The sequence below is a fragment of the Melanostigma gelatinosum genome, assembly GCF_949748355.1.
Source record: "Melanostigma gelatinosum genome assembly, chromosome: 24".
NCBI classification, from domain to species: Eukaryota; Metazoa; Chordata; class Actinopteri; order Perciformes; family Zoarcidae; genus Melanostigma; species Melanostigma gelatinosum.
The window spans coordinates 4,326,717-4,352,016 of NC_136657.1; the positions used below are offsets into that span (position 1 = coordinate 4,326,717).

Below are 25,300 nucleotides of genomic sequence, written 5' to 3' on the forward strand. Positions count from 1 at the left end.
AGCCCGGCACACCAAGCGTCGGTCACACAATGCTACTCTCCGCCCAATGGCTGTCTGTATCAACTCTGCTCGTCTTTCATTGGACGAGAGCACCGTGTCAAACGCACACCATTGGCTCACAGCTTCTATTGGACGGACGTGACACAGAGAGGTGAGCGCTCTGATCCTGTTAGTTAATAATGAATTACCAAAGCGCGGGAAATGACTACATCATCGTAACAAAGTAGAAACAGCTCATTGTTGTTTTATGTGTCTATTATCAGTATGGAAAGTAACTACGTATATTTACTCAAGTACTGTACTTACGTACAATGTTGCGGTTCGCATATGTACGTATGTGCTAGGCATTACGGTAGCAGCGTATAATATCTGACTTCAAGATAAGAGCAGTTCTGGTGAGTTTCGGTTAACATGTCACATTCATTCAATAAGTCTGTAAATCATATACATTTATTAATACATTAAAAACATCATAAAATAGATACATATGAAACGAAATGAATGACTGGAAAAGTATACATTTTATAAATGATGACTTTAAACACACAATAATAATTACTGCATGTAAACTGTATTTCAAGGAAAAATGTAATTCCAATTGTGTAAATAATTATTCAAATATATTAATAAAGAATACATTTACACAGACCAGTATGACTTCAAAATGACAGTTAGCTCATGAATGAGATTTTGAAGGGCTTTCATTTTGAAATGGTACATCAGAATGTCCTGATAGTCTCTGGGTGACACCTTGAGGTGGTCTGCTATTAACCTGTTGTGAAAAGATTTTGGAGCTATGCACCATTTCCTCAAAAATATAATCTGAAATTAGACAAATTGTCTCATGAATGTGCTTTGAAGTTAACCCATGAATAAGATTTTGAAGGGCTTTAATTTTGAAATGCTACATCAGAATGTTGTTCCAGCACCTAATTGAATCCACGTTGTGCTTACCTTGACATATTTGGTGTATAAATAATACATCACGTTATTATAACAAGGGACGGGGCAATGTCCCAGCAGGTGGCAGCCAAGCTTAACTTCAGTGATTTTTGCCATGTATTCTTTCTCCTCCCAATGATCCCAGCAAACCTCTGCCAATAAAACCAGCTGCATGTCAAAGGGTACCTTTTATTATGATAACATTGATGGCTACACTGGATTTGTGAAGGATTTGTGCTTACTTTTCAGACACACGAGCCTCGCGCCCGTTCTCACACACAAAACTGCAATTTCGCACACATTTGGTCCACATTGACAGCACCCCTACTGGTCTGGATTTAAGCTGTGACTTGATGACGTTGACAGAGCCTGCAGCAGAGTCCAGGTCCGGATCGATGAACCTGCACCATCTCCGCCTCTGCAAACCTCACAAAACAGCAGGAATCGCACGCGGAGGAATCCGAAGTGAAAGGTAAGCTTCATTGAGTTGTGACTCAATTACTTCTTTTTTTCTGGTTGTTTTCGGTGCCGAACTTTCCGGAAAACGCATTTGGACTAAAAACATTTAACACGTAGTTTGTGTCACATAGAAATCCGCAATCAACCAAACTGTGTTTAAAATCTCTACTTTCTGACCTGATTTGCTGCTGACGACCACCACCACGGTGCATTATGGAGGAAGAGTTCAAAGTAATTATGTTGTTTTGTATCTGAAAATGAAGAGGCTCGTTCATCATGATTCATAAACATAAAAAAGTACTTTTTACAGATTGGCATATCTCTTCTAGTTTGAGTTTGTGGAGGTGCAATTATTATTTTTCATGACATGATCTATTTATCATGTGCATGATGATGTGAGAAGAGCTGATCCTGAGCGAATACAAATATTTGCTCCACTACAGTACAATGTGTGGATGCTCATGTACCTGTCAATCACATATGTGTACTGATAGGACCCCATCCGATGTTTTTAACATTAAATACAGCCTGTGTGGAAACCGAGCTGCTAAGTCCTCAGTACATATAAGGACTTATACTGCTGCTAATATATAACCCCCGAAATGGAAGTGGCATTAAATCATTAATCTGGACGCCTGAGCGTGTTACCCACAGACATCCACAGTTTCACACGAGGTCATGCTGAAGTGGAAAAGGAGAGAAAGATGGATGAGGAGGGAAAGAGGGCCGAGGCTGATGCACAGGCGGCTGGGTGTTCAGGTTTCCTCCACTCACACAGCCCAGAATTCAGACTCTGAGACTGTGTGTGTGTGTGTTTCACCTTTATTTATTCAGGGAAAGTTATGTGTTTTTCTTGGAAAACGTGGTAGAAAGCAACAGTTATCCAACATCGCTGGATGAGATTTTGCCGTTTAGCATCTTGCGTTTGGGACCATCATAGCTGTTGGGGTGAAGGAGAGCACCCAATAAGGGATTTAAACCAACAACCTTTCAATCAGAAGTGACTGACTGTGTTTTATTAAGGGGTTTTGAGACGCTATGTGAGATGCTAACCATTACCCTTGGTCAAGAAATAGCTCACATTTAGTAAATAAACAAGCTAGGAAGTGTAAATAAGACAAGTCTGGACCTCTCATCTCATATTTAGCATATTTCTCATAAGGTTTTGCATATTTCCCAGAATGTCAAACTCTCAGTTCAACCTAGATGTTTTTCAACTGGCTTGTCCAGCTTCTAAACTGCACATCTTGTGTGTGTGTGACTCCTATTAGCACAGTTGTACTGCTCCCGTAGAAAGGTCTGCTGGGGTTTTTAAAAAATCAACACAGCCAGGTTTGTTTACAACGGAGCGAGCTGAATGTTTGAAGCATTAAAAGTCAATATTACTTCGCGGCACACGGGCCTGTTTCACAGTGGAGCGCTATGTGCTGGACAAGGCACCCATTGAGGGCTGTGACGTGGGGTGGTGGGTGGGGGTGCTGGTTTTGGGGGTTCAGAGTTGTAACCCCCCGCAGGTCTCGATTGCAGCTGGTCATGGATTAATGGAAATCTTTGGAGATAATGCGCTTTTTAAATTCAGCGTTTTAGCATCTTTTGTTCCTCTCATCGGTGTGAACCCAAATTAAAAACGCTCTAAAAAGAAGTAACAGTGGCCTCCTGATTGTTTTTGCCTTTAGCCCAAATGTTAGAGTAGTTAAAGCAGCATGAATCAATATTTCCTCATGAATAATAACAATTTATTGCTGCCCCCAAGTGGCAACAAAAATCAGTTAATGATGGTTTAAGATTTTCCATTTTTAGGAGTTGCAGAAGTGAGACACCTAATTTGTAATTTCTTTATGTATTAATATTCATATTGCACAAGCCTCTCCATAAGACATGCAGTGACTTTTAACGCCTGCGATTAAAAGTAGTCCAAAAAAAAGTGTTGATCTGCAGATACACGGATGTTTTAGGATTTTACAATTCTGAGGCTGAAATGATGAGACAGGTGATGAAAGTTGCACAATGCAAACGGTGCTCATCAACAGCGATTTTCTTTTACCTCAACGTGCTTTTGGCCACAAATAATTGGGGCTTTTAGGAAGACGCTGGCACTTAGAGGCAGAATGAGCTCTGAACCAGCTTCAGAACCACACAAGGTGATTCAGAAGTCACCATCATGTTCACTCGTTCGGCTGACAGCTCGGGGTCTGGCTTTTTCTTTTTAAAGTGCACTGTAATGTTCAAGCCTTTGCCATCTTTCACTTGGTTCCATGGTTTTTTTGTTTTTGCTCGGCTCCCTCGAATCATTCAGCCTCAGCAGTGACAGGAGGGCTGTAAAAACAGAGCCGGAGGAGGTCATCCTGGAGTTTGCACAGGAACGAGCCATTCATCCTCTCTGAGGCTGAGAGAGATGAATGTCCTGCTCTGTAAAGGTTGGGGATGAGGCCCGGGAAGTGTTATTTGCCTCTTACGCTCCGCCGGGCACACGAGAAGCAAAGCGATTTTCCTAAAAGAAACTGTGCACTTCATACGTTTCTCAAAGGGAAGTTATTTGACTTACAAAACAAAGGCGTTTCATATTTATAAAGCTGGAGGCGCCAGATGACTTGATAAATCCATCAGTGGGACTTTTTGAAAGAATGAAACGGTGAATTTGAGTCATAGTCTGAACTTAAATGCACACACGGATGCAATCTGTCCTGTGCAAAGAAGGCTTCAATGCAACCGAATGAAAATGTCACTGATTTTTTAAATTTTTTTCCCACCAAAATCAAAGGATCTCTCAACGATTATCACAATACACACTCACGCAGGGCAGACATGCCTCTCTATTCAGAGACCTAAGCTACACGAACAGGAATGCTTTACTCCCCCCCCCCATCGCCCCATCACACACACCCCTTTACTCCCCCCTCCACCGCCCTGCACACACTCTGGTCAGCGTGCCACTGTGTACCGATGTGTAACAACTTCTTTCTCTCTCTCTCGTTCTTTCTCTCTCACCATGTGAAGGATCTGAGTTCGTCTCCCGCTTCAGTTTGGTGATGGTGAACAAGTAAGTTTATTTCCTTGTATATCTGTGTGTGCAGTGTCGTGTATATATGTATATATATATATACATATATATGTTTCCCATGTGGGGGTTGGCTGTTTCGGTGCAATTATTAATTCTTTTGTGTTGTCCTTTTCTGTCGTTGTGTCAAAGTCGGACACTTTTTGTGGCTGTTTTTCTGCCACTTTGTCTTTTTTCCTCTTTGCGGGCTAATTTCTCCTCAAGTGATCGATACCGTGACCCCCGACCTCTCCCTCCCTTTTCACTCCCATCCTCAGCGTGTATCGCTCTGCCTCTCCCAGCGGAGACGACATTTAGCATGGATAGACATGTGCTTTCTTTGGGTGGGGGGGGGGGGGGGTTCAGGTACTGTGTAGTGTGGATATTTCCTTTGTTCTGTCGGAGGCATGAGGGCTGTAATTGGCTTCAGGATGGTTTTCGGAGAGAGAAAAGCCTGAATCAATAGCCTCAGGCTGGGTTCTGTATTTCTTTTCATTTTACCATTCAATAAATGAGCAATTGGTCTTTTTCTCAAGCAGGAGCCACATGTTGCACTGATTGCAACCCCTGGAAACGTTCTTGGGATACTGATGAATATTTTTGACGAGAAGCAGCTCCCACCGGTCAATTTATATGTAAAAATTGCAATTATTCTCTCCCTTTTCCCCCAAAAATAATTGCTGGCAACAGGACAGGCACCCGTCATAGTTGATTGGATGCCTAATAGGATCACGGTGGACTCACAGATCTTTAATTGGTTATTCTACTTTAAGGTATCTTTGTGGAGAGTGAGGTAGGAGCCATTAACACGAGTCATATCTCATTATAATCTGTAATAAGGAAACCATTTTATCAGGTCCTTCTCCATGACAACAGCACCAATTGGATGCAGAAGGTACGCATTTGGTTCTGACGTGTCTTTTCCCAGAAGAAAAAAAGCAATTGAGTTGATGATGAGAGCACAGAGGGAGACGGAGATGAGAGCGAGGGGAGATAGGAAGAGATGGATCAGTGCAGCTGTGTGCCTCTTTAGGATTCCTGCTCTCTACCTCCTCTAGCCGGGGCCAAACCGGCATCATTAGGTTTGGCAAATTACCCGAGCGGCCATTGTGGCGCGGCCATGGCACGTTAGTGTGTCTTTTTAACTGTGGCTAAACTCAGTCTATTCACTTGTGAAAGAGAGCGCCCATTGGCAGATAGTTGGCAGGGTGCACAGAGAGGCCATTCACCCCCGGTAGGAAGGAGCTGAGAACACTGCCTCGGAAATGGTCCTCTCTGAATATTTTGATGGAGAGACTTTTGGATGTCCTCAGTGTCCGTTTGCGCCGACCCAACTGACTTCCCTGGTCTTCATATTACAGCTTTAAAGGTGAGGGCTGCTGTGACGTGTGAGCTGCTGCTGTGTCAGACAGAGAGAGTTTTGTTTTTTTAGAGATTTGCTTTCAGGAGCAGCTGTTGTTTTGTGAGCCCCCGTTTATTTAAGGAGGAGTTTGGAGCTGGTTCTTCGGTGTAGGGAGGTAAGAGGGGGGGGGGGTTCAGTGTTTCTTTTAATGATATTTGGATGAAGTCCAAGTACAAGAGAGTTGAGACAAGAGGCGGAGACACAAAGGTCAAACGCTGGACCCACTCCTTTTATTTTTGATGCCACGGAGGAACAAATTGCGAGGCTTCCGAATGAGGAAATAATTACGTGTAATTAATTTCCCTGCCATACATCACCTCAGTGAAGAGGATTTAAATGACGCTCACTTCACGTGTACACACCCGGTCTCTCAGCATGCTCATTGCGTAGCCTGTGTATCAGGCATTTGTCGTCAGATCACGACGTATAATCCCCCATAATAGCGGTTTTGTAGGAAATGACAGAAGAGGTTTTACTCATCCTGACAGAATAAGAAACAGCACCTTCACAGTGTCAGGACGGCTACGGGGCCCCCGAAAAAGTACTTCAATAAATCACAAATCAAAAAGGCCCGATTCAATGTGACATTTAGTGCAAACATTTGCAAAGCAATTGTACTAAGACGTCTTATTAGCTATACTCAGCCCAGTGTCCAGAGAGGCAGAGAAGCATGGTGCTCACGTCCTCTTTTGAATCTTATTTGTGAGCCATGACAGCTTTAATCCTTCTTAAGTAGGCCGCTGTTTATTACCAATGCATTTCTGCTCCTAGGATTTATTTCAGGAATAACATTGAGCTGTAAATGTAGGTAGACCTTCAGAGTGTTTTCGCTGAGCGAGGAATAGACGCTCAGATGTAAAGTACACACACCATCATATTTAGCTTTTTTCGACACAGAAACAGAGTTATGCTGCGATAAGAGGGTTAACATCTTGGCAGCGTTTCTCTCTGTGCGGAGGTCACATGTCTGGTTCGTGTTCCCGTGGTTTCCCTCCCACAGTCCAAAACACATACAGGTCACATGAATCAGAGACTCTGTGTTTCTAATCTCCTCACAGGTTGTAAAGGCTTTATGATGTTTTTCCAAGCGCTCAAACAGCGCTCAAACAACCGTATTAATATAAGCATGTCTCCGTCTTCAGCCGAGGCCGATCACAGAGTGAGAATCTGCATCCGGACATTTGCCTACCGCCCCTGATGGATCTCACTGGCGTCTGCTGCTGCTCCCCCCCCCCCCTCATTGTGCTGAATGGACAAGTCCCCGGAAGCACTCGGCTTCTCACTGGCCGGCGAGGGGAGCGCGGCCGCGGGACAAAAGGCGAGGCCAGCGGTGAAGGCTCCGCTCCTGTCGCTTCATTAGGCAGCAATGTGAGACCCAGCAGGTCGGGGGGGGGAAACCTCTGCCTCCATTCAGTGGTGAGCAGCAGACAGGCAGACATTCACCGCCTCCATTCTCCAGAGCCGCAGTGACACCAGTCGAGGGGTTAACGGAGAAACCTGCTCAACTGTATTTTAGGTTCAACTGTTTTAAACTAGTTTGTCCTTCTGATTGATAATCAAAGGCGTGCACTAGTCAGGTTTATGATGAAAAGTGATCTCTAAAACATTTCCTCGAGGGTTTTAAAATGATGTCTACCTGGGATGCTCTCCAAAATCAGCAGCTCAGCATTCTTTTGCATTTTTGTGCCATTTGACACTCTGGGCCCGTGGTCATCATCATCAGATCATCATCTTGGAGCAGATTTATGTAAATAGGTTTTGATGTTGACACAAAGACCCTTCATGTGGTTCCCAGTTCAAAGTCCCCCCCCCCCCCCCCCCCTGTTTGGCCTCTGGGCCCAGTCTCGTCTTTGAATGGGTCTCCTCAGTCAGAGAGATCCCCGCCGATGGCACCCTCGCGGTCTGAGAGCCGGCATTAGAGAGATTGGCGGCTCTGGCCTTTTGAGGTGAATTAGCCGTGACCGAGTCCCGCTGACACCAAGGGGCTGGACACCCAGAGCAGACAGGCAGAGGGGGGGGTGGGGGGGGGGGCTGGCAAAACTAATTTGGATTGATGGACAGGCGGACAGAGACGGAGGATGGGTGTGCAGAAATGAAAAGTACTGTTTCGTGCTTACATCGACAGACGTCTCCTCCTTCTTCCGCCAGGTGTTTCCTGAGGACCAGATAGAAGACTGGATGTGGTTGTGACCATGTTTACGTCAGGGTGGGGGGTGCGGGCCCTCGCCCCCTGTGGCCTCGTGCTGGTCCTCTGTTCGTCTGTGTGTCTGTCCCAGCAGCCTCACGACACACCGGCAGACTGCAGCAGAAAGGAGCATCCTGTCGTCTCCTACCAAGGTGGGTGCTCTCAGTTCGTTGTGTTTATCTTGTGCATCAAGGTTTGCATGAAGTTCACATGAATGTCTCTATTTACCCATACATTGTTGTATTTTGGGATTGTTTGTCAGATGTTTTCAAGTGTCTGGCTGTGATACATTTCGCCCAACCAGACCTCCTGACTCTGATTATGTTCCGCACCAATTTTTGAAATCAAATCCTTTGTCTGTGAAGTCGAAGCCTTGGGCTGTGTGGTTGCAAAGGCTCATGGGCGATTTCAGAGCTGTCAGACTGCAGGATCGGGTGAGTCACTGGAGAGACATGTGACACATCAGTGCAAACACTGAGGGCTTAAACTGAAGCCGGAGCCGTGAGCCAGGTAGCATTTGGTGGAGAAAGGGTTCCCACGCACTTCATAGTATGGCTCTGCACTGCTTTTCCCTCTCTTTCATGTCTCCTCTTCTTCTTCTTCTTCTTCTTCTTCTTCTTCTTCTTCTGTCCAGCGTTGAGGCCGTGGTTGTCAGAGTTCTCCCATCCAGGAGTGAAGGATTTCTCCCAGCTGGCACTGGACCTGAGCAAAAACCAGCTCATTGTGGGAGCGAGGTGACAAACAGCTTAAAGCAGACCAAACCTCAAACAGCATCCAGTCAACATATGTTGCCAACATACAATGGAGATGATTCGGTTTGATCATTTGCATTCTTTTCACAGAAACTTCCTCTTCAGGCTGAGTTTGAGCAACGCCTCGCTCATACAGGTAACGTTAAAGAGACGCGACAGCAACAAAGCCAATAAGCGTGTTTCTCAAAACGTTGAACTGTTTCTTTACATTTTGCCCAAATGTTTCATGTGTGTTTCCATATTTCCACATTACATGTTGCATGAAGTGCCCCTGAGCTCCTGCCTGTGCTGAGTTGCCGTTAACGATCAACAAACCGAAACATTTGTTGTTTTGTCACCGCAGGCGACAGAATGGGCGGCCGATGACGACACGAAGCGCTCTTGTCAGAGCAAAGGGAAGACTGAGGTAGTGTGTTGTGTCATATGAGACAGAAGTCTTTTCAAAATGTCGTCTGAAATCAGGTTTTGTTGACGACCATCGGAGCTGAGTTGTGCTGTGTTGGTCTGCAGGAGGAGTGTCAAAACTACATCCGGGTGCTGTTGATCAGTGGGAGGACGCTCTTTACGTGTGGCACCAACGCTTTCACCCCGGTCTGTGTAACCAGGCAGGTTGGTACATTCCGTTTATCATCAGGAGATGTGCCGATCAGGTCGAAATAATACGACTCACAGCTCAATTTCCACAGTATCTCACGGAAATTTGAAGCCTCTGCAAATTTGTTTTTGTACCACAAAAAATGTCGTGAATTAATGTGATTATTTGTTCGAAATAATCCTTTTTCAACCCACAGTGCAGTTGGTTGGTTGTGAATCCAGTTGTGTTTACGGCTGTTTAACTTCCTGTCAGATTGGTAACTTCAGTCAGGTGTTGGACACGGTGAACGGCGTCGCCCGGTGTCCCTACGACCCGCGCCACAACTCCACCGCCATGGTAACAGAGAGAGGCGAGCTGTACGCCGCGACGGTGATCGACTTCTCAGGACGGGACCCCGTCATCTACAGGAGCCTGGGCAACATCCCGCCACTGCGCACCGCCCAGTACAACTCCAAGTGGCTCAACGGTAAAGAATTGTCCTGCTTTCGTCTCCTATCGACCCGCGTCTCTGTTCGTGGGTGTCATGTCTCCCACGTCTTTCCTTTGTCTCCCCTCGTCTGTCTTTTAGAGCCTCACTTCGTGTCTGTTTATGAGATCGGACGATTCGCCTACTTCTTCTTGAGGGAAACCGCGGTTGAAAACGACTGCGGCAAGATAGTGTTCTCTCGCGTGGCCCGGGTTTGTAAGAACGACATGGGCGGACGATTCCTTTTGGAGGACACCTGGACCACCTTCATGAAGGCTCGACTCAACTGCTCACGCTCGGGAGAAATCCCCTTTTACTACAACGAGCTGCAGAGCACCTTTTACTTGCCAGAGCAGGACCTGATCTACGGCATCTTCACCACGAATGTGTGAGTAGCGTTCATTAACAAGCTTTTCTTCTCACTGAGATCCGCCTGTGATCACATCCTCTTCCTCCTTCAGGAACAGCATATCAGCGTCTGCTGTCTGTGCCTTCAATCTGAGCTCCATCACCCAGGCCTTCAACGGACCCTTTCGCTACCAGGACAACCCCCGCACTGCCTGGCTCTCCACACCCAACCCCATACCCAATTTTCAGGTAATTCACACATTGAGAGAAACGGGATCCAGACAGCTCTTCTCCTCTGACAACTTGATGATGGTAGATGTGAAAGTCTTGTCCTTCCATTCTTTCCCAGCCTTTCCCTCCAAGACTGACGTTTCATTTCATCTTGGTGTGCCGAGCACAGTGATAGCTTCTTGCAGTGTAGCACCCAGAAAATTCTCGCTCAGCTCCATCAACTGTACCTGCAACAACAAGTGCTTGGCATTTTTCCCATCTCGTATACGAAATGCTGCCAAAATTGGGCTGCAGGGACATTGCAGTGACATTTCAGTTTCTGTAATCTCTGCATTTCAAATGCAATAGTTTTGTTTTTTATGTATTTAACATATACTTACGCTGTCAGTAATGGCTTTCTGCAGCTGATATTCCGCTGTTTCGCATATGTCCATTTACGATCTCAGTTACGCCGCAGTGTTTCGAGCTTGTGCTCCCAGGTTTTAAAACCGCCAGCCGACGTTCTGAAGGCGTGACTCTCGTCCCTCAGTGTGGCACCCTGGAGGAGGGAGGCCCCGGTGGGAACCTGACAGAGCGCAGCCTCCAGGACGCCCAGCGACTCTTCCTCATGAACGATGTGGTCCAGCCCATCACCGTCAACCCGCTGCTCACCCAGGACAACCTGCGCTTCTCCAAGCTGGTGGTGGACGTCGTTCAGGGCCGAGACGCCCTCTTCCACGTCATGTACATCGGCACTGGTGAGAGAGGCGGAAGACAACTTGGGGCAAAATTAGAGAAAGACAATTGTATTACTGATTTAAAATGAGTCGTAAAATGAGTTGAAGAATAGATCATTTGATCCAAGAACGTTCCTCCTTGTTCATCTTGTCCAATCAGAATATGGCACCATCCTGAAGGCTCTCTCCACAACCAATAAAAACCTTCAAGGCTGCTACCTGGAGGAGCTCAGGCTCCTCCCTCAAGGGCAAATTGGACCAATTAAGAGCCTGCAAATCCTTCACAATGACAGATCTTTGATTGTTGGGCTCGATGACAAACTGGTGAAGATCCCATTGGAGCGCTGCTCCAGCTATCCATCTGAAAGGTACGATCCAATAGAGCCTCAAAACTGCAGCATCACATACGATTTCAGCTTCGAGAGAGATTTTTCACTCGGATTTCAGGCTTTCAGAGAATCAGAAGCCGATTGACAGACCCTAGTTTTGTTTTACAGTTGATGAGAATAAAAGGAAACGAGTAAATCCAATTTCTGCACCATTTAGTAAATGTTGCCGTTTTATTACATCTGGGAGCCGGCTCAGCTTAAAGGTTCGCTGCTGCTGCTGCTGCAATTGACCAACTCAACTTGAACATACTTAAAAAGATGAATGGAGTTTGTGCCGTTAAAGAGACAAACGCGTGCTGGTGGCCAAGTCTGAAAGGCTCGCATTAAACGCTGACACAGATGATTATGTTAAGAGCCCTGCTGAGAAACTACTGAACTGTCAGTCCATATTTTTACATTACATAGGTGGTCATGTCATGAATTTAGTGACAACCTTACAGAATGTTGTATGAAGCCTCAGTATCACTCCTAATAGAATTCCTTTAATAAAGAGAAAGTCGACAAGACTGTTCTGTTCTGCAACTGCAATAATGACGAGTTGTCTGCATTCATATCAGTCAGTGCATGGAAGCTCGGGACCCTTACTGTGGCTGGGATCACAAACAGAAGCGCTGCACCACCATCGAGGAGAGCTCCAACATGAACCAGTGGACCCAGAACATCACTGAGTGCCCAGTAAGAAACACAAACGCAGTTCGCCCGCTGTGTTGGTCTTTACTGCAAATACATCATCAGCGTTCTACCAAGAGTTCAGGAGAAGTTCTGAGAATCTATTTCCCATTTAATGAATCATCATTTGTTTGTCACACAGCTGCATATTTAGTGATAATATCATGGTAGCACCAAGCTGTAGTTTTGGTGCCAATGTGACTTATTCATGTGCATATGACGTGGACATTAATCCCCTTCAATCGTCTCTGGAGGTGAGGAACCTGACCCAGGATGGCGGTTTTGGTTCGTGGGCGCCGTGGCAGCCCTGTAACCACAATGACGGCGAGGGCTCCATCAGCAGCTGCGTGTGTCGGTCCCGCTCGTGCGACGGCCCTCTGGCCCGGTGTGGCGGGGTCGAGTGTAAAGGCCCACTCATCCAGGTGGCAAACTGTTCCAGGTGCAGCCTCTTGATGCAGATCTTCACGACGTCACAGACCAGTTACTCGAATCTGCTGACGGCTTAATAAATTGGATGAATAAAATGAAATGATAAAACAAATGGATTCCCGATTCTGCTCCTCAGGAATGGCGGCTGGACTCCCTGGTCTTCGTGGGGCCAGTGCAGCAGCAGTTGTGGTATCGGATTTGAAGTGAGGCAGCGGTCCTGCAACAACCCCTCGCCTCGCCACGGTGGTCGAATCTGCGTCGGCCAGGGTCGAGAGGAGAGGTGAGAAGGAACGTGTTTGCGTCGGTTTTCTGCACCGGGAGGTAGAAATCGTCTACGATACAAACACGACAGAGTCAGAACATCATGGCTTTGGATGGAAATGAGCCCGGTGTCACTGTGTTTCCAGGCTGTGCAATGAGAGGAAGCCCTGTCCCCTGCCAGTGGCGTGGACAGCCTGGGCCCCCTGGGCTCACTGCAGTGCTGAATGTGGAGGGGGGGTCCACTCCAGGACCAGAACCTGTGAGAATGGCAACAGCTGTCCTGGATGTTCCATGGTACTGTAGTACTTGCTTATTAAAGAAATTAGGCTGAAGGTGTTCAAGCCACAATGAATCTATTGGCTTTAGCTGTAAAGAAAGCTTAGAGTGACCAGCCCCCGCTCTGCTGCTGGATGTTATAGAAATAAAATATGAGCTTCATCTCATTCTACTAAACCTGCATTCATGTGGTTGATCCACAGTAAATATTTCAGTTTGTTCTTTAAAGCAATCAAAGGTAAATCCCCTTGAGAGCATGAATTGTAACCAGATGGATTATGGGAATTTTCCTTTTTTCTCTCCAATTTCATGACGAATTTGTTTGTGCCGTGACCCTTGGCCCTTTCATCTGTCGAGTACCACAGCTGCTTCTTTTGACCTGCCAGTGAGGAGCTTCACATCGAGGGTGTTAACACACATACAGGTTTACGCTGTCCCGACAAGAATCCACCTCCTTCCTCACAGGAGCCCAGGAGCTCCAGAAAGAACGGCAATATTTGTGTTGTTCAGCAGCAGTGTGTCTCTGCAAGCTGTTCATCATGGGTTACTGAATCTTTAGGATCCTTCGGGAGACGAAGGAAACCTGCAGAAGAGTAGCCAGAAGTAGCAGTTTCATCGTCCTGCTTCCTGTTCTCCAGGAGTATAAGGCCTGTAACCTGGAGGCCTGCCCTGAGGTGCGCCGCAACACCCCCTGGACCCCCTGGATGCCGGTCAACGTCAGCCAAGATGGGTCCAGGCAAGAGCAGAGATTCAGGTACACCTGCCGGGCGCTGCTCCCCGACCCCCAGCAGCTCCAGCTGGGCAAGAAGAAGATGGAGACCCGGTTCTGCCCCAATGACGGGTCTGGAGCCTGCCAGACTGACTGTGAGTACTGGGAGATGTAGCGGACACTTTGGGTTTAGATTAGTCTTTGTTTTTGGATTATACCAGTCTGAAATAAAATTAAGCCCGGTGTAACTCAACAGACCAGTCAAATACAGTAAAACCTGCTGAGTAGCGCTGCGTCTGGTTGGGCTTTACAGAGTGCTGCTGGTGGCAGAGCTCCCAGTTTGCCACAGTAAACACAGCTGGTCCCATCAAAAGCAGGATGTAGCCAAACTGTATGCAGACATCAATCAGTCGACTGATGAAACATCATTGAGCCGTCATGGGAAGACACGTGTCCGTGGCTTCTCCCTTTCCTTTCCCTTCAAGGAATCTTTTTCACACAGAAACAAAAGATGCAAAATCATGTCAGTTTAGGTATTTAATCCAAAATAGGTCGCTGGGAAGGTGCAAATATCATTTGAATGTTTCATATTTCTGCTGTCCACACTGACAGCCTCATTCATGTGTAAATCATTTCTGATTCTGAATGCCTGTGTGTGTGTGTGGCAGGTGTAACGGAAAGCTAGCTCATTGTTTTATAACGTGGCCCAGATTACACCTCACTAATTCATCTTTCATAACAGGTTGTCTGTTTCCTGAGTGAGGCAATAAAAAGATCAAATCAGAGGTTTAAAATGTCTCTTTCTGTGTATTTCCAGCTCTGGTTGATGACTTGGTGAAGACTAGTGGGCGACCTTTGTCCCAGCCCCAAGGTGTGCGCTGGGGATTGTGGGAAACGTGGTCCAGCTGTTCTCAGCAGTGCTCCAGAGGCTTCCGAACCCGGAAGCGTAGCTGCTCGACCGCAGAGGGCAGGACGAACCCCAGCACCTGCGTAGGATCCCCGGTGGAGTATCAGGACTGCAACACTCAACCGTGCCCAGGTGACAGGGAGCTCTCTGGCTGGCCAGTGTACTTACAACAGCAGGAAACGTTCAATAAAGTTGATGATGCGGGTGTGTTCCAGTGAGCGGGGCCTGGTCCTGCTGGTCCTCCTGGTCCCAGTGCTCGTCCAGCTGTGGCGGCGGACACTACCAGCGGACTCGGACGTGCAGCAACCCACCACCTGCCAGTGGAGGAGACATCTGTATCGGCCTGCACACTGAAGAGGCGCTCTGTAACACGCATGCCTGTGAAGGTGAGTCAGCATCTTGTGACAGCCCCCGGGGTGGCAAGGGGGTTTCACGACAACACGGACCAATAAACACAACCAGTCGGTAGATAAATGGTGCAAGTGAGGTTTTTACTGAAGATAGAGAGTGGATAGAGGTAGGATAGACACTCAACAATACACTGTCCGCTTTCCAGAGGGATGGTCGGGGTTCACTTCCACGGTTCGGTGCACAACGGGTATTCCTCATACGGTCCAGGGCGCGGGCAGGAGCAGGGTAGTCGTACAGGCAGGGGTCGGGAGCCGGGCGGGTAGTCAGACGTTCCAGGGTGATCAAGGGGTAAGCCAGTTGTCTCCAATGCGTTTGCTGTGTCTCCGTCTCTTTCCACTCCTACTCTCTCTCCTAGTTTCCTGTGTCCGGGGCCCTTTTATAGTCCCCTCCTCCTCCTCCGATAGGGTGTGGTCGCTCCCTCGGCTCTCCTCCTCAGGTGTTGCTTGTTTGGGCTGATGGTGGTTTGGCGCTCTTTTCCACTCCCTGACATGGGGCTCCGCCTCCATGTCCGGCAATATCGTCCCTCTACCACTTCTCCTCTGAGGTTGCCCCTCCGGCTGCCACATACCCCCCCCCTTAAATCCGACCTGGGGGGAGGACTGCTCCAGGAACCTAGGGCGTCCCGTCTAGACAGGGCGTCCGCGTTTCCATGAGCGGCCCCGGATCTGTGGACAACAGAGAAAGCATATGGTTGAAGGGATAAAAACCAGCGTGTGACCCGGGCGTTATTGTCTTTTGAACGGGACATCCATACCAGGGGGGCGTGGTCCGTGACCAGGGTAAAGTGTCGTCCCAGCAGATAATATTTCAACTCCCCCAGAGCCCATTTGATGGCCAAACATTCCTTCTCGACCGTGGCGTATCTCGTTTCTCTCGGTAATAATTTTCTGCTTACGTATGTGATCGGGTGCTCCTCTCCATCCCTCAGCTGGGACAGGACGGCACCCACCCCGGTCTCGGAGGCATCTGTCTGTACCACCAATGGTTGCGTAAAGTCCGGGGTCACCAGCACTGGTTCAGAACAGAGTACTTCCTTCAGCTTCTCGAAGGCGTCCTCGGTCTCTGCCGTCCATACGATCCGATCTGGCAGCCGGTTTTTTGTTAGGTCCGTCAGGGGTGCTGCAAGAGCAGAGAACTGGGGAACAAACCGTCGATAGTAGCTAGCTAGCCCAATGAATGCTCGTACCTGTTTCTTTGTGCGGGGGCGGGGCCATTCCCGGATCGCCTCGACTTTCCCTACCTGGGGCTTGACGCAGCCGCGGCCGATGGTGTACCCCAGGTAGTCAGCTTCCCGGAGGCCGAGGCGACATTTCTTGGGGTTGGCTGTCAGCCCCGCCCCTCGCAGAGCTTTCAGGACGGCTTCCAGTCTTTGGAGGTGAGCCCCCCATTCCTCCCCGTGCACGACGATGTCGTCCAGATAGGCTGCCGCGTATTCTCGATGGGGACGTAGTACCTGGTCCACCAGTCTCTGGTACGTGGGGGGGGCTCCGTGGAGACCGAACGGCAGCCTCTTATAGTGGTACAGTCCCATGGGCGTAGTGAAGGCCGTTTTTTCCCTGTCTTCGGGGGCTACTGCCACTTGCCAGTAGCCTTTAGTCAAGTCGAGGGTGGTGATGTATCTGGCCCTCCCGATGCGCTCTATCATCTCGTCCACCCGGGGCATCGGGTAGGCATCGAATTTTGAGATGGCGTTGAGCTGCCTAAAGTCATTGCAGAACCTGACCGAGCCATCGGGTTTCGGAACCAACACTATAGGGCTGCACCACTCGCTCGTCGAGGGTTCGATGATGTCGGCCTCCAGCATACTCTGTACCTCCCTCTCTATCGCCCCCCGGCGGGCTTCGGGGATGCGGTACGGCCTTAGCTTCACCTTCTTCCCGGGCTCGGTGATTATCCGGTGTTGCACCAGTGTGGTGTATCCGGGGTCCGGGGAGAACACGTCCCGGAACCGATCCACCATTTCCCGGACGTCCTGCTTCTGCCGGGGGGTCAACTCTTCTCCCACGGGTACCTCGACTGGCTCCGTTTTTCCTGGGAGGGTAGAGAGAGAGAAACAGAGCATGGCATCCCTACGCACCCATTTCTTGAGCAGGTTCACATGATAAACCTTCGTCGGGTGCCTCCGACCTGGTTGCCGGACTCGGTAGTTTACCGGCCCCAATTTCTCCATTACTTCATACGGCCCCCTCCATCGGGCTAGAAACTTACATTCCGCCGTGGGTACCAGGACCAACACCCGATCCCCTGGGTTAAACACTCGGGGTTGGGTTCCCCGGTTGTACACGCGGGCTTGGGCCGCCTGTGCCTCGGCCATGTGTTCTCGGACGATGGGCCAGAGGGATGCCATCCTCACCCTCATCTCCTCGACGTGGTCCACCATGGTGCGGTAGGGGGAGGGTTGGTGTTCCCAGGCTTCTTTGGCCAGGTCGAGTAGCCCCCGGGGTCGTCGACCGTACAGGAGCTCGAAGGGCGAGAATCCGGTAGATGCCTGGGGCACCTCTCTGATGGAGAACATCAGGAAGGGTAGCAGTTGGTCCCAATTCTTCCCGTCCTGGTCCATGGTTTTTTTCAACATTTTCTTCAGTGTCTGGTTGAATCGTTCTACTAGTCCGTCCGTTTGGGGGTGATACACCGACGTCCTCAGTTGGGTCACCTTCAGCATGCCACACAGATCCTTCATGATCCTAGACATGAACGGGGTTCCTTGGTCGGTGAGAATCTCCTCCGGTATTCCGACCCTGGAAAACAACATCACCAGCTCCCTTGCAATGCCCTTGGTGGCCATAGAGCGTAGGGGAATGGCTTCGGGATACCGGGTGGCGTAATCCACTATCACCAGGATGTACCTGTGTCCCCGGTTGGTCTTGGGTAGGGGCCCCACTAGGTCCATCCCGATCCTGCTGAAGGGGACGGTGATGATCGGCAGGGGCACCAGCGGGTTTCTGTGATGGGGTTGTGGGGCCACTTGTTGACATTCGGGGCAGCTCCGGCAGTAATCCTCCACGGCTTTTTTTATTCCGGGCCAGTGGAACCTGGCCCTCACCCTTTCCAGGGTTTTCTCCACTCCTAGATGGGCACCTAAGATATGGGAGTGGGCTAACTGGAGGACAGAGGGTATGAAAGGACGTGGTACCAGTAACAACCTGAGGGGGGCCCCGTCCTTTATTACTACCTGGTAGAGGAGCCCGTTATAAATGGAGAAATGTGTGGGAGGGAGGTCTCTTACCCCGTCCAGTGGTCGTCCGTCTACGGCGGCCACCTGCCGAAGGGCGTGGGCTAGGTTGGGGTCCTCCAACTGGGCCGTCCCAAACCTCCCTGTGAGGGGCCCGGGTAAGATGGGCTCCTCCGGGTCCTGGGGGAACAGCCCGGCCAGCTCCTCTTCTTCGAGGGAGGGGGTATCTGCCTCCTCGGGGATGGGTGGCGCCTCTCCTTCGGGCTCACTGGGGCTGGAGGGTCCGTCGTTCTCGACGGCTGTGGCATATACGTCCTCGGGGTTGGGTTGGGTGGCCTCCACCAACGCCCGGGCCACGGCACTGGCGACTCCTTCCGATAGGGGATCGGTGGAGATCTCCTCCCCCAGCCCACAGATGGCTTTCTTCTTGGACTTTCGGTGAGGGGTCGTACCTGGTTTCACCACCAGGCTGCGCCACAGCTCCTGGAACACGGGCAGGTCTCGGCCGACCAGCACCTCTACGGGGAGTCCTTCCACTACTCCTGCAGTGCCGACGTATCTACCCCTCGTCGTGTATATTTCGAGGGCGGTGGTGGGGTATTCGCGGGTCTCCCCATGGATGCACGTGACCGCTCGGGTGCCGGTTAGGAGCGGGTACTGAGCAAACGTAGGTCTCACCAAGGTAATCGCGCTCCCGGAATCCACCATCGCGGAGGCGTCGCGGCCGTTTACTTTGACCGGGGTGAGGGGCATGAGGTCCTCGTGAGTGGCCCAGCATCCGGTAATCAGTCCGCATGGGCGACTCCCCTCACTGGCCGTGGGCATGGGTGCGTCCTGGCGGTGAGGACATTCCCAGGCGATGTGCCCGATCTCGCCGCAGTGGTAGCACCTCCTCTCTTCCGGTCCACCCGCCGGCCGACGTCGGGGAAAGCCTGGGGGAAAGGAGGGAGACACATAGGTAGTTTCCTCCGTTCTCATCTTTTCTTTGCGGGTGGACCCCTCCACTTTCGGGTTTCTTCCCCCACGCACTAACGCTTGTGCTGCGTGGTAACCCTCCATGATCTCTACCAGTTCCTCGAGGTTGCGGGGGTTTCTCTGGCCGGCCAATTTTTTTGCCTCATACGGGAGGGATCTGAGGAATTTGTCCATGACGACACGATCGGTGGGCGACACCTCGGTGGGCTCTGCGTGCAGCCAGGCCGTCGTAATCCTCTTGATCTCATGCATCTGGGCTCGCGGAGAAAGGGAGGTGTCATATGTCCATTCATGAAATCGTTGTGCCTTTAGTACCAGCGTGACCCCGCATCGCTGTAACGCTTCCGCTTTCAACACCCGGAAGTCAACTTTTCCAGCGCGCTCTAAGTCCTGATACGTTACTTGCGTTTCGTTGATCAAAAAGGGGGCTATCAACTCAGCCCAGTGCTCTTCTGGCCATTTTTCCCGGAGTGCCGTTGTCTGGAATATCTGAAAAAATATTTCCACATCGTCAGCTGCCGTCTGCTTGAGAAGGAAGCGCGCTGGGTTGGCTTTCTCCACGGTACGTTGCTCCTGTTGTGTCTGTAACATGCCCTTGATGTCGCTTTGCATCGCCTCCGCGCGTTCGGTTTGTACCGCCATATACTGCTCCATGTGTACTTGCTGTTGGTATTGTTGTTGCTGCTGTGCTTGGAGGATTTGCATTTGTACTTGCATGGCTTGTTCGTGGCGTTTTTGGGTTTCCTGGTTGCTAGCGATTAGCCCCGCTAGCAGCTCTTGAAATGGCACCGGGGTGGCCATGCTTACTGGGTTGGTCGGTCTATCGGTCAGTGTTGCCAGAACCGGACTGTGCCCACGTTCTCCACCAAATTGTGACAGCCCCCGGGGTGGCAAGGGGGTTTCACGACAACACGGACCAATAAACACAACCAGTCGGTAGATAAATGGTGCAAGTGAGGTTTTTACTGAAGATAGAGAGTGGATAGAGGTAGGATAGACACTCAACAATACACTGTCCGCTTTCCAGAGGGATGGTCGGGGTTCACTTCCACGGTTCGGTGCACAACGGGTATTCCTCATACGGTCCAGGGCGCGGGCAGGAGCAGGGTAGTCGTACAGGCAGGGGTCGGGAGCCGGGCGGGTAGTCAGACGTTCCAGGGTGATCAAGGGGTAAGCCAGTTGTCTCCAATGCGTTTGCTGTGTCTCCGTCTCTTTCCACTCCTACTCTCTCTCCTAGTTTCCTGTGTCCGGGGCCCTTTTATAGTCCCCTCCTCCTCCTCCGATAGGGTGTGGTCGCTCCCTCGGCTCTCCTCCTCAGGTGTTGCTTGTTTGGGCTGATGGTGGTTTGGCGCTCTTTTCCACTCCCTGACATGGGGCTCCGCCTCCATGTCCGGCAATATCGTCCCTCTACCACTTCTCCTCTGAGGTTGCCCCTCCGGCTGCCACAATCTTTAAAGCCACATCATGGATTATATGTAAAAGTATATGTTTATTATGCACACAAATTGACAGAAAACCAACTGTCGTTCTTGTTCTCTTTTTAAATCTCAAGCTGTCTTTGTTTCTGCCCCCTCAGATTGCGGTGAATGGACGGAGTGGGGGGGCTGTGATGAGGAGGGTCTGCAGCATCGCACCCGTCGCTGCGATGAGGACCAGGAGGCTGAGGCCAGTCTCTGCCAGGGTAACATCACCCAGTCCCGGCCTTGCCAGCCTCATGAGGTGCCAGGTACGCACATGCTTCAGTGAACAAACTGCTGGAACTAATTGGCTGCGTGTAGTAAAGTGTTGCTGATATAAGCTGGAAAAATCCAGATACAAAAAGTTGAATCAGACACAGTAAGTGCTGACTTGTTCACTCTGTGTAGAAATGAAAAAAAGATGAATGAACGGAGGTGTCAGCATCCTGCCTCCCTCGAGAACAGCGACGCCTTTGTCTTTTTATTGTTTCATCTTTCGGAGCTGTAGTTATTTTACTTTAATATCCGTCTCTCTGTTTTCATTTCTGTGTGTCTGTCTCTCTGCAGTTATCTTACCCGGACAAGAGGACCAGAGCTGTGGAAGTGAGTGGAAACAAGTGATTCTCTGTGATAATAATAACTACATGTTGAAAGTTACAAAGTTATTGGCTTTTTTTCTTCTCCTGGTGTGGACCACACAGTTGGTAGCATGTTGACTTTTGTTTGATGGATTTTTCCCAGTGCGACATGGGATCGAGGGGTTAGATAGCAGCCAGATAGTGACATCAAGTCCCAGTATGATTGAGGTTCCTCTTTTCCTGCCTCACTGGCTGCTATGACAGTCAGTAGAGTGTCTGTAGACTTTAGTCCAAGGCAAGACATCTTATCATTTACTGGCCGGACTGTGGTTGGATGGTACTTTTGTCTGGAGCGACCATCCGGTCAAACTTTCCCTCAGACGTGACACCTCTGAAAGCTACAAGCCATTTGCTCTGGATAGTCGTGGTCCCCAGAGGAATAACAATGTCTACCCCCTCCTAAAAACACCAATGTCCACTACACAAGAAATATACAACTCTAAAGGAAGGATTGGCATTTGTCTCATCATCTCTCTTTGCTCTCTTCCCTTCTGTTCCCAGCCTTTACTTTGTTCCAGTTAGTAGCCGTGGGCTCAGCCGGTTTCTTTGTAGCAGCTCTCCTGTCGGCACTGGCCTACACCTACTGCCACCAACTGAACCGACCGTCAGCAGAGTCAGCTGTCATCCACCCCAGCACACCCAACCACCTCGCCTACAACAAGCAGGGCAACGCCACGCCAAAGAATGAGAAGTACATCCCCATGGAGTTCAAGGTGGGCTGGCTCAATTCTACCGTTATACACCTGTACTCTAGGTACTGTCACCTTTTAAAGAAAAGAGTTTCAGAGAAAGATCATCCCTTTTCTGACTTTCGATATGTCTCCTTTCTACAGACGCTAAACAAGAACAATCTCCACGTCAACGAGGAGACGTGCAACCACTTCCCCTCCCCGCTGCCCTCCAGCAACATGTTCACCACCACCTACTACCCTCCGGGCCTGGGCAAGTACGACTTCCATCCAGACTCCCCCTGCAGGACCTACATGCACAGCTGAGAGGAGGTCAGTCCTCTTCACTCACCCAAACACCACCACAAAGTGTTTCCTCATTCAACAAATGCACCGAGATGTTGATAGATTACCTCGTTCTCAGCAGCTGGGTTCAGCGGACTCTCTAACGCTGTAAAATATTTTACTGGACACATAAGTGCGGGGTTGACATCAGTTAAGACTGATATCTGTGATACAGCAGATTTCATGAATTATTTTCGGTGTGTTCACAGATTTCCCTGAGTGTATAATTATGTGGGGCATGTTTGTTTTGGCAGTCACGCTCGTATTTTCTGGATGTTATTACATTCAGGTTATTGTTTCATAAATCACCAAAAAATATGACACAGCTGTTTTCAGAGCCTCTCACCATAAATCAGCCACAACGTTCCCAGCCGCAGAGCCGTGCAACACAAAGGTAACTTGGCGATGTGATGGATTAACTTGCTCAAGCAGGTTTTTTTTTTTTTAACAGTTTACTGAAGTGGCTGCCAAAATGCAAAATAACACGTTTTTTTTTTTTTTTTCAATTAAGATGTTTGATGATAACAATGTTTTTTTCTTACATTTCTGAATACAAATCATAATGTGTGAACACATTATGTGGCCCTCACAGTCCAAAAACATGCAGGTTAGGTGAACTGGTTCTAGTTGCTCGTAGATGTGAATGTGAGTGAACGGCTGCCTGTGTGTGTTGTGTACGAGGTAACATTACTGGTGCTTGTGTAGATGTGTTTTTCACATTTCTGTGGATTATCATGGCATTATGCTTGAGAAATTCTGCAATGCTTATTTCGGGGTCAGTCATTTCAGAATGATTTCCAAGAAGTATCCTGGAAGAAACAATGTAATGTGGTAGAAATAACGGGGAAATCCAAAGTAAATCAATTTAAAATCACTTTCTTTCTTTATTATTAGCATCGTTGTTCTCCGTATATGGTAAATATGCTTGACTGTCAATACATTTGACTGAAGTGCTCCAAACATCTTGGCAATTATTCAGAAATTACAGACAAAATACAACATTTCTACAAGTGCGGTTAAGTGACCGCATGCGCTGACTCACTTACATGAGGATACAGTACATGTGTGTGTGTGTGTGTGTGTAAACTGTACAAATATGTTTGTTTGTATTTGGCCTGGACAATGTGGATGTTCATTTTTAAATTGTCGCCCTGTGCTGTGACAGGAAAAGGTTGTGTTTTGTATTTAAAGACCTTCGTCAACGGATCCCGAAAATTGATTTGTTGCGCTCCCAAAATACATCTGTGCTGTTATAATATGATGTGAATTTGACTTTACACTGCCTTTTGGACACTGTGAACTTTTGGTAATATTTTTGGTAATATTTTTGTATGATGTACACTGTAAAGAAAAAAGAAAAAAAGATGAAGAAATCAATTTTGGTGCCAATATCATGGTGATCCATGTTAAATGCTTAACCACCATCTTAAAAACAAAGACATACGTCCATGAAACAAGGTGGGTCATTTTCATTTCTTTGATGACATTTGTAGCTCCAGGGTCTCCAAATATCACATGCCTCTACTGGACCATGAGGTTGTCCAAAGGGATTCATCCAGAGCCGCGGAATAAAGTGGTTTACATGCGTTTATGTGTGGAGCGTTCACGCAGGTTCAACAGGTGGAGATGGATATTTAAAGCAGAGTGACAAAGATGTTTCGAGGCCGTCCGTCTTCACCGCTCTGTCAGCCGGGTGAGTGCAGAGACACAGGCAGGTTTACAAATGGCTCCTGTTGAAAGGCAGCCGAATTCCTGCAGGGAAGAAAATGTTCTGGACCACAGAAGTACACAATAACGGTGCAATTTCCTAATAATGTGAGCAAATGTGCCCATGAAGGAGCAGCACCCTCTAGACCTGCAGCAGTGACCACACACCTCACTCTGCACATTGAAAGGGGGCCCTTCAAACACCCTCATGCTCTTATTGTTGCTTTGACTTTGATAATGCTGCCATCTGCTGGGCCAAGAGAGAGGCAGCGTGCCCCCTCATGCTGTGTTATAAATAAAGATAATTTCCTGGCAACTATTAAGCGTGGGGATGGATCTATTGTGCTTTGTGTGTCTGCCAGTGGCGCAGGAATAACTGTGCATGTAGAGAGGGAAGAATACATTCTGATAAATATCCTGGTTTTGGTAAAACACAGATCTAAAACGTACCTAAAAATAAATCATCGGCCACAGAAACTAATTAAAGAGTAAGATGATGCAACGTTTTGTAGATAACCTGGGCTCAAAACGTGCTGGAGCTAATTGCCTGCTTCTGAACTAGCAGCACTATATAAGTATCATTCAAATTGTCTGGTGGTAATAATAAGCACATAATACAATTAGTTATCTCTGTTTTCTTGTGAATCACTCGATATCATCGCCTCTAAAAATGACTCAAATGACTATTTATTTTTTGGTTGACAAACCCTTGACTTAAATATGTGCAATCTTTCAGGGTGTTATTTTTAATAAAATGTTTAATTTGAAGGGGTCAGAGGCATGGTCACAGCAATACGGACGTAGTCTGGCCTGTACCATCATACCGTAGTAAATGTTGGAAACGTTGTTATTGTTACAATCAATTTAATAAAAAAGTATCCCGAAGATCTTAAAATAATTCCTCTCTATGTCTAAAGTAGTTACCTTGTGCTCATTTTAGCCCCCCCCGGATTTCTAAAATAGTTCCGCCCATCACTCAGGCGCATCTGGTTTTGAGTGGCTCGAGCGGCAGCAGTGTGCGTGACCAAACCTCCCAGCGCGAGCCACAGCAAGAACAACCACCGCAACACCTGTGTCGAAGGTGGACTGACAGTTGTTCTGCTGTGTCGCGTGAAGCTGGAGCGCGCAGCCCGGAACCCGCAACCCCTCCGCTG

The 25,300-nt window shown here is 48.7% G+C and overlaps 1 protein-coding gene across 1 annotated transcript; it reads left to right on the forward strand.

Moving 5' to 3' along the window:
• Positions 1 to 8,032: 8,032 nt before the first annotated feature.
• Positions 8,033 to 24,385, forward strand: LOC306797104 (semaphorin-5B-like; the record flags this gene model as incomplete). The annotated part of the gene is made up of 21 exons (XM_079296285.1): positions 8,033 to 8,177; positions 8,660 to 8,759; positions 8,868 to 8,913; positions 9,121 to 9,183; positions 9,288 to 9,386; positions 9,625 to 9,838; positions 9,941 to 10,226; positions 10,300 to 10,435; positions 10,947 to 11,154; positions 11,294 to 11,501; positions 12,080 to 12,197; positions 12,446 to 12,630; positions 12,757 to 12,900; positions 13,028 to 13,175; positions 13,796 to 14,021; positions 14,684 to 14,905; positions 14,989 to 15,159; positions 20,908 to 21,057; positions 21,356 to 21,391; positions 21,928 to 22,139; positions 22,260 to 24,385. 21 exons carry the CDS (start codon positions 8,033 to 8,035, stop codon positions 22,419 to 22,421), a joined length of 3,279 nt encoding a protein of 1,092 aa, XP_079152411.1. The 3' UTR covers positions 22,422 to 24,385.
• Positions 24,386 to 25,300: the final 915 nt, after the last annotated feature.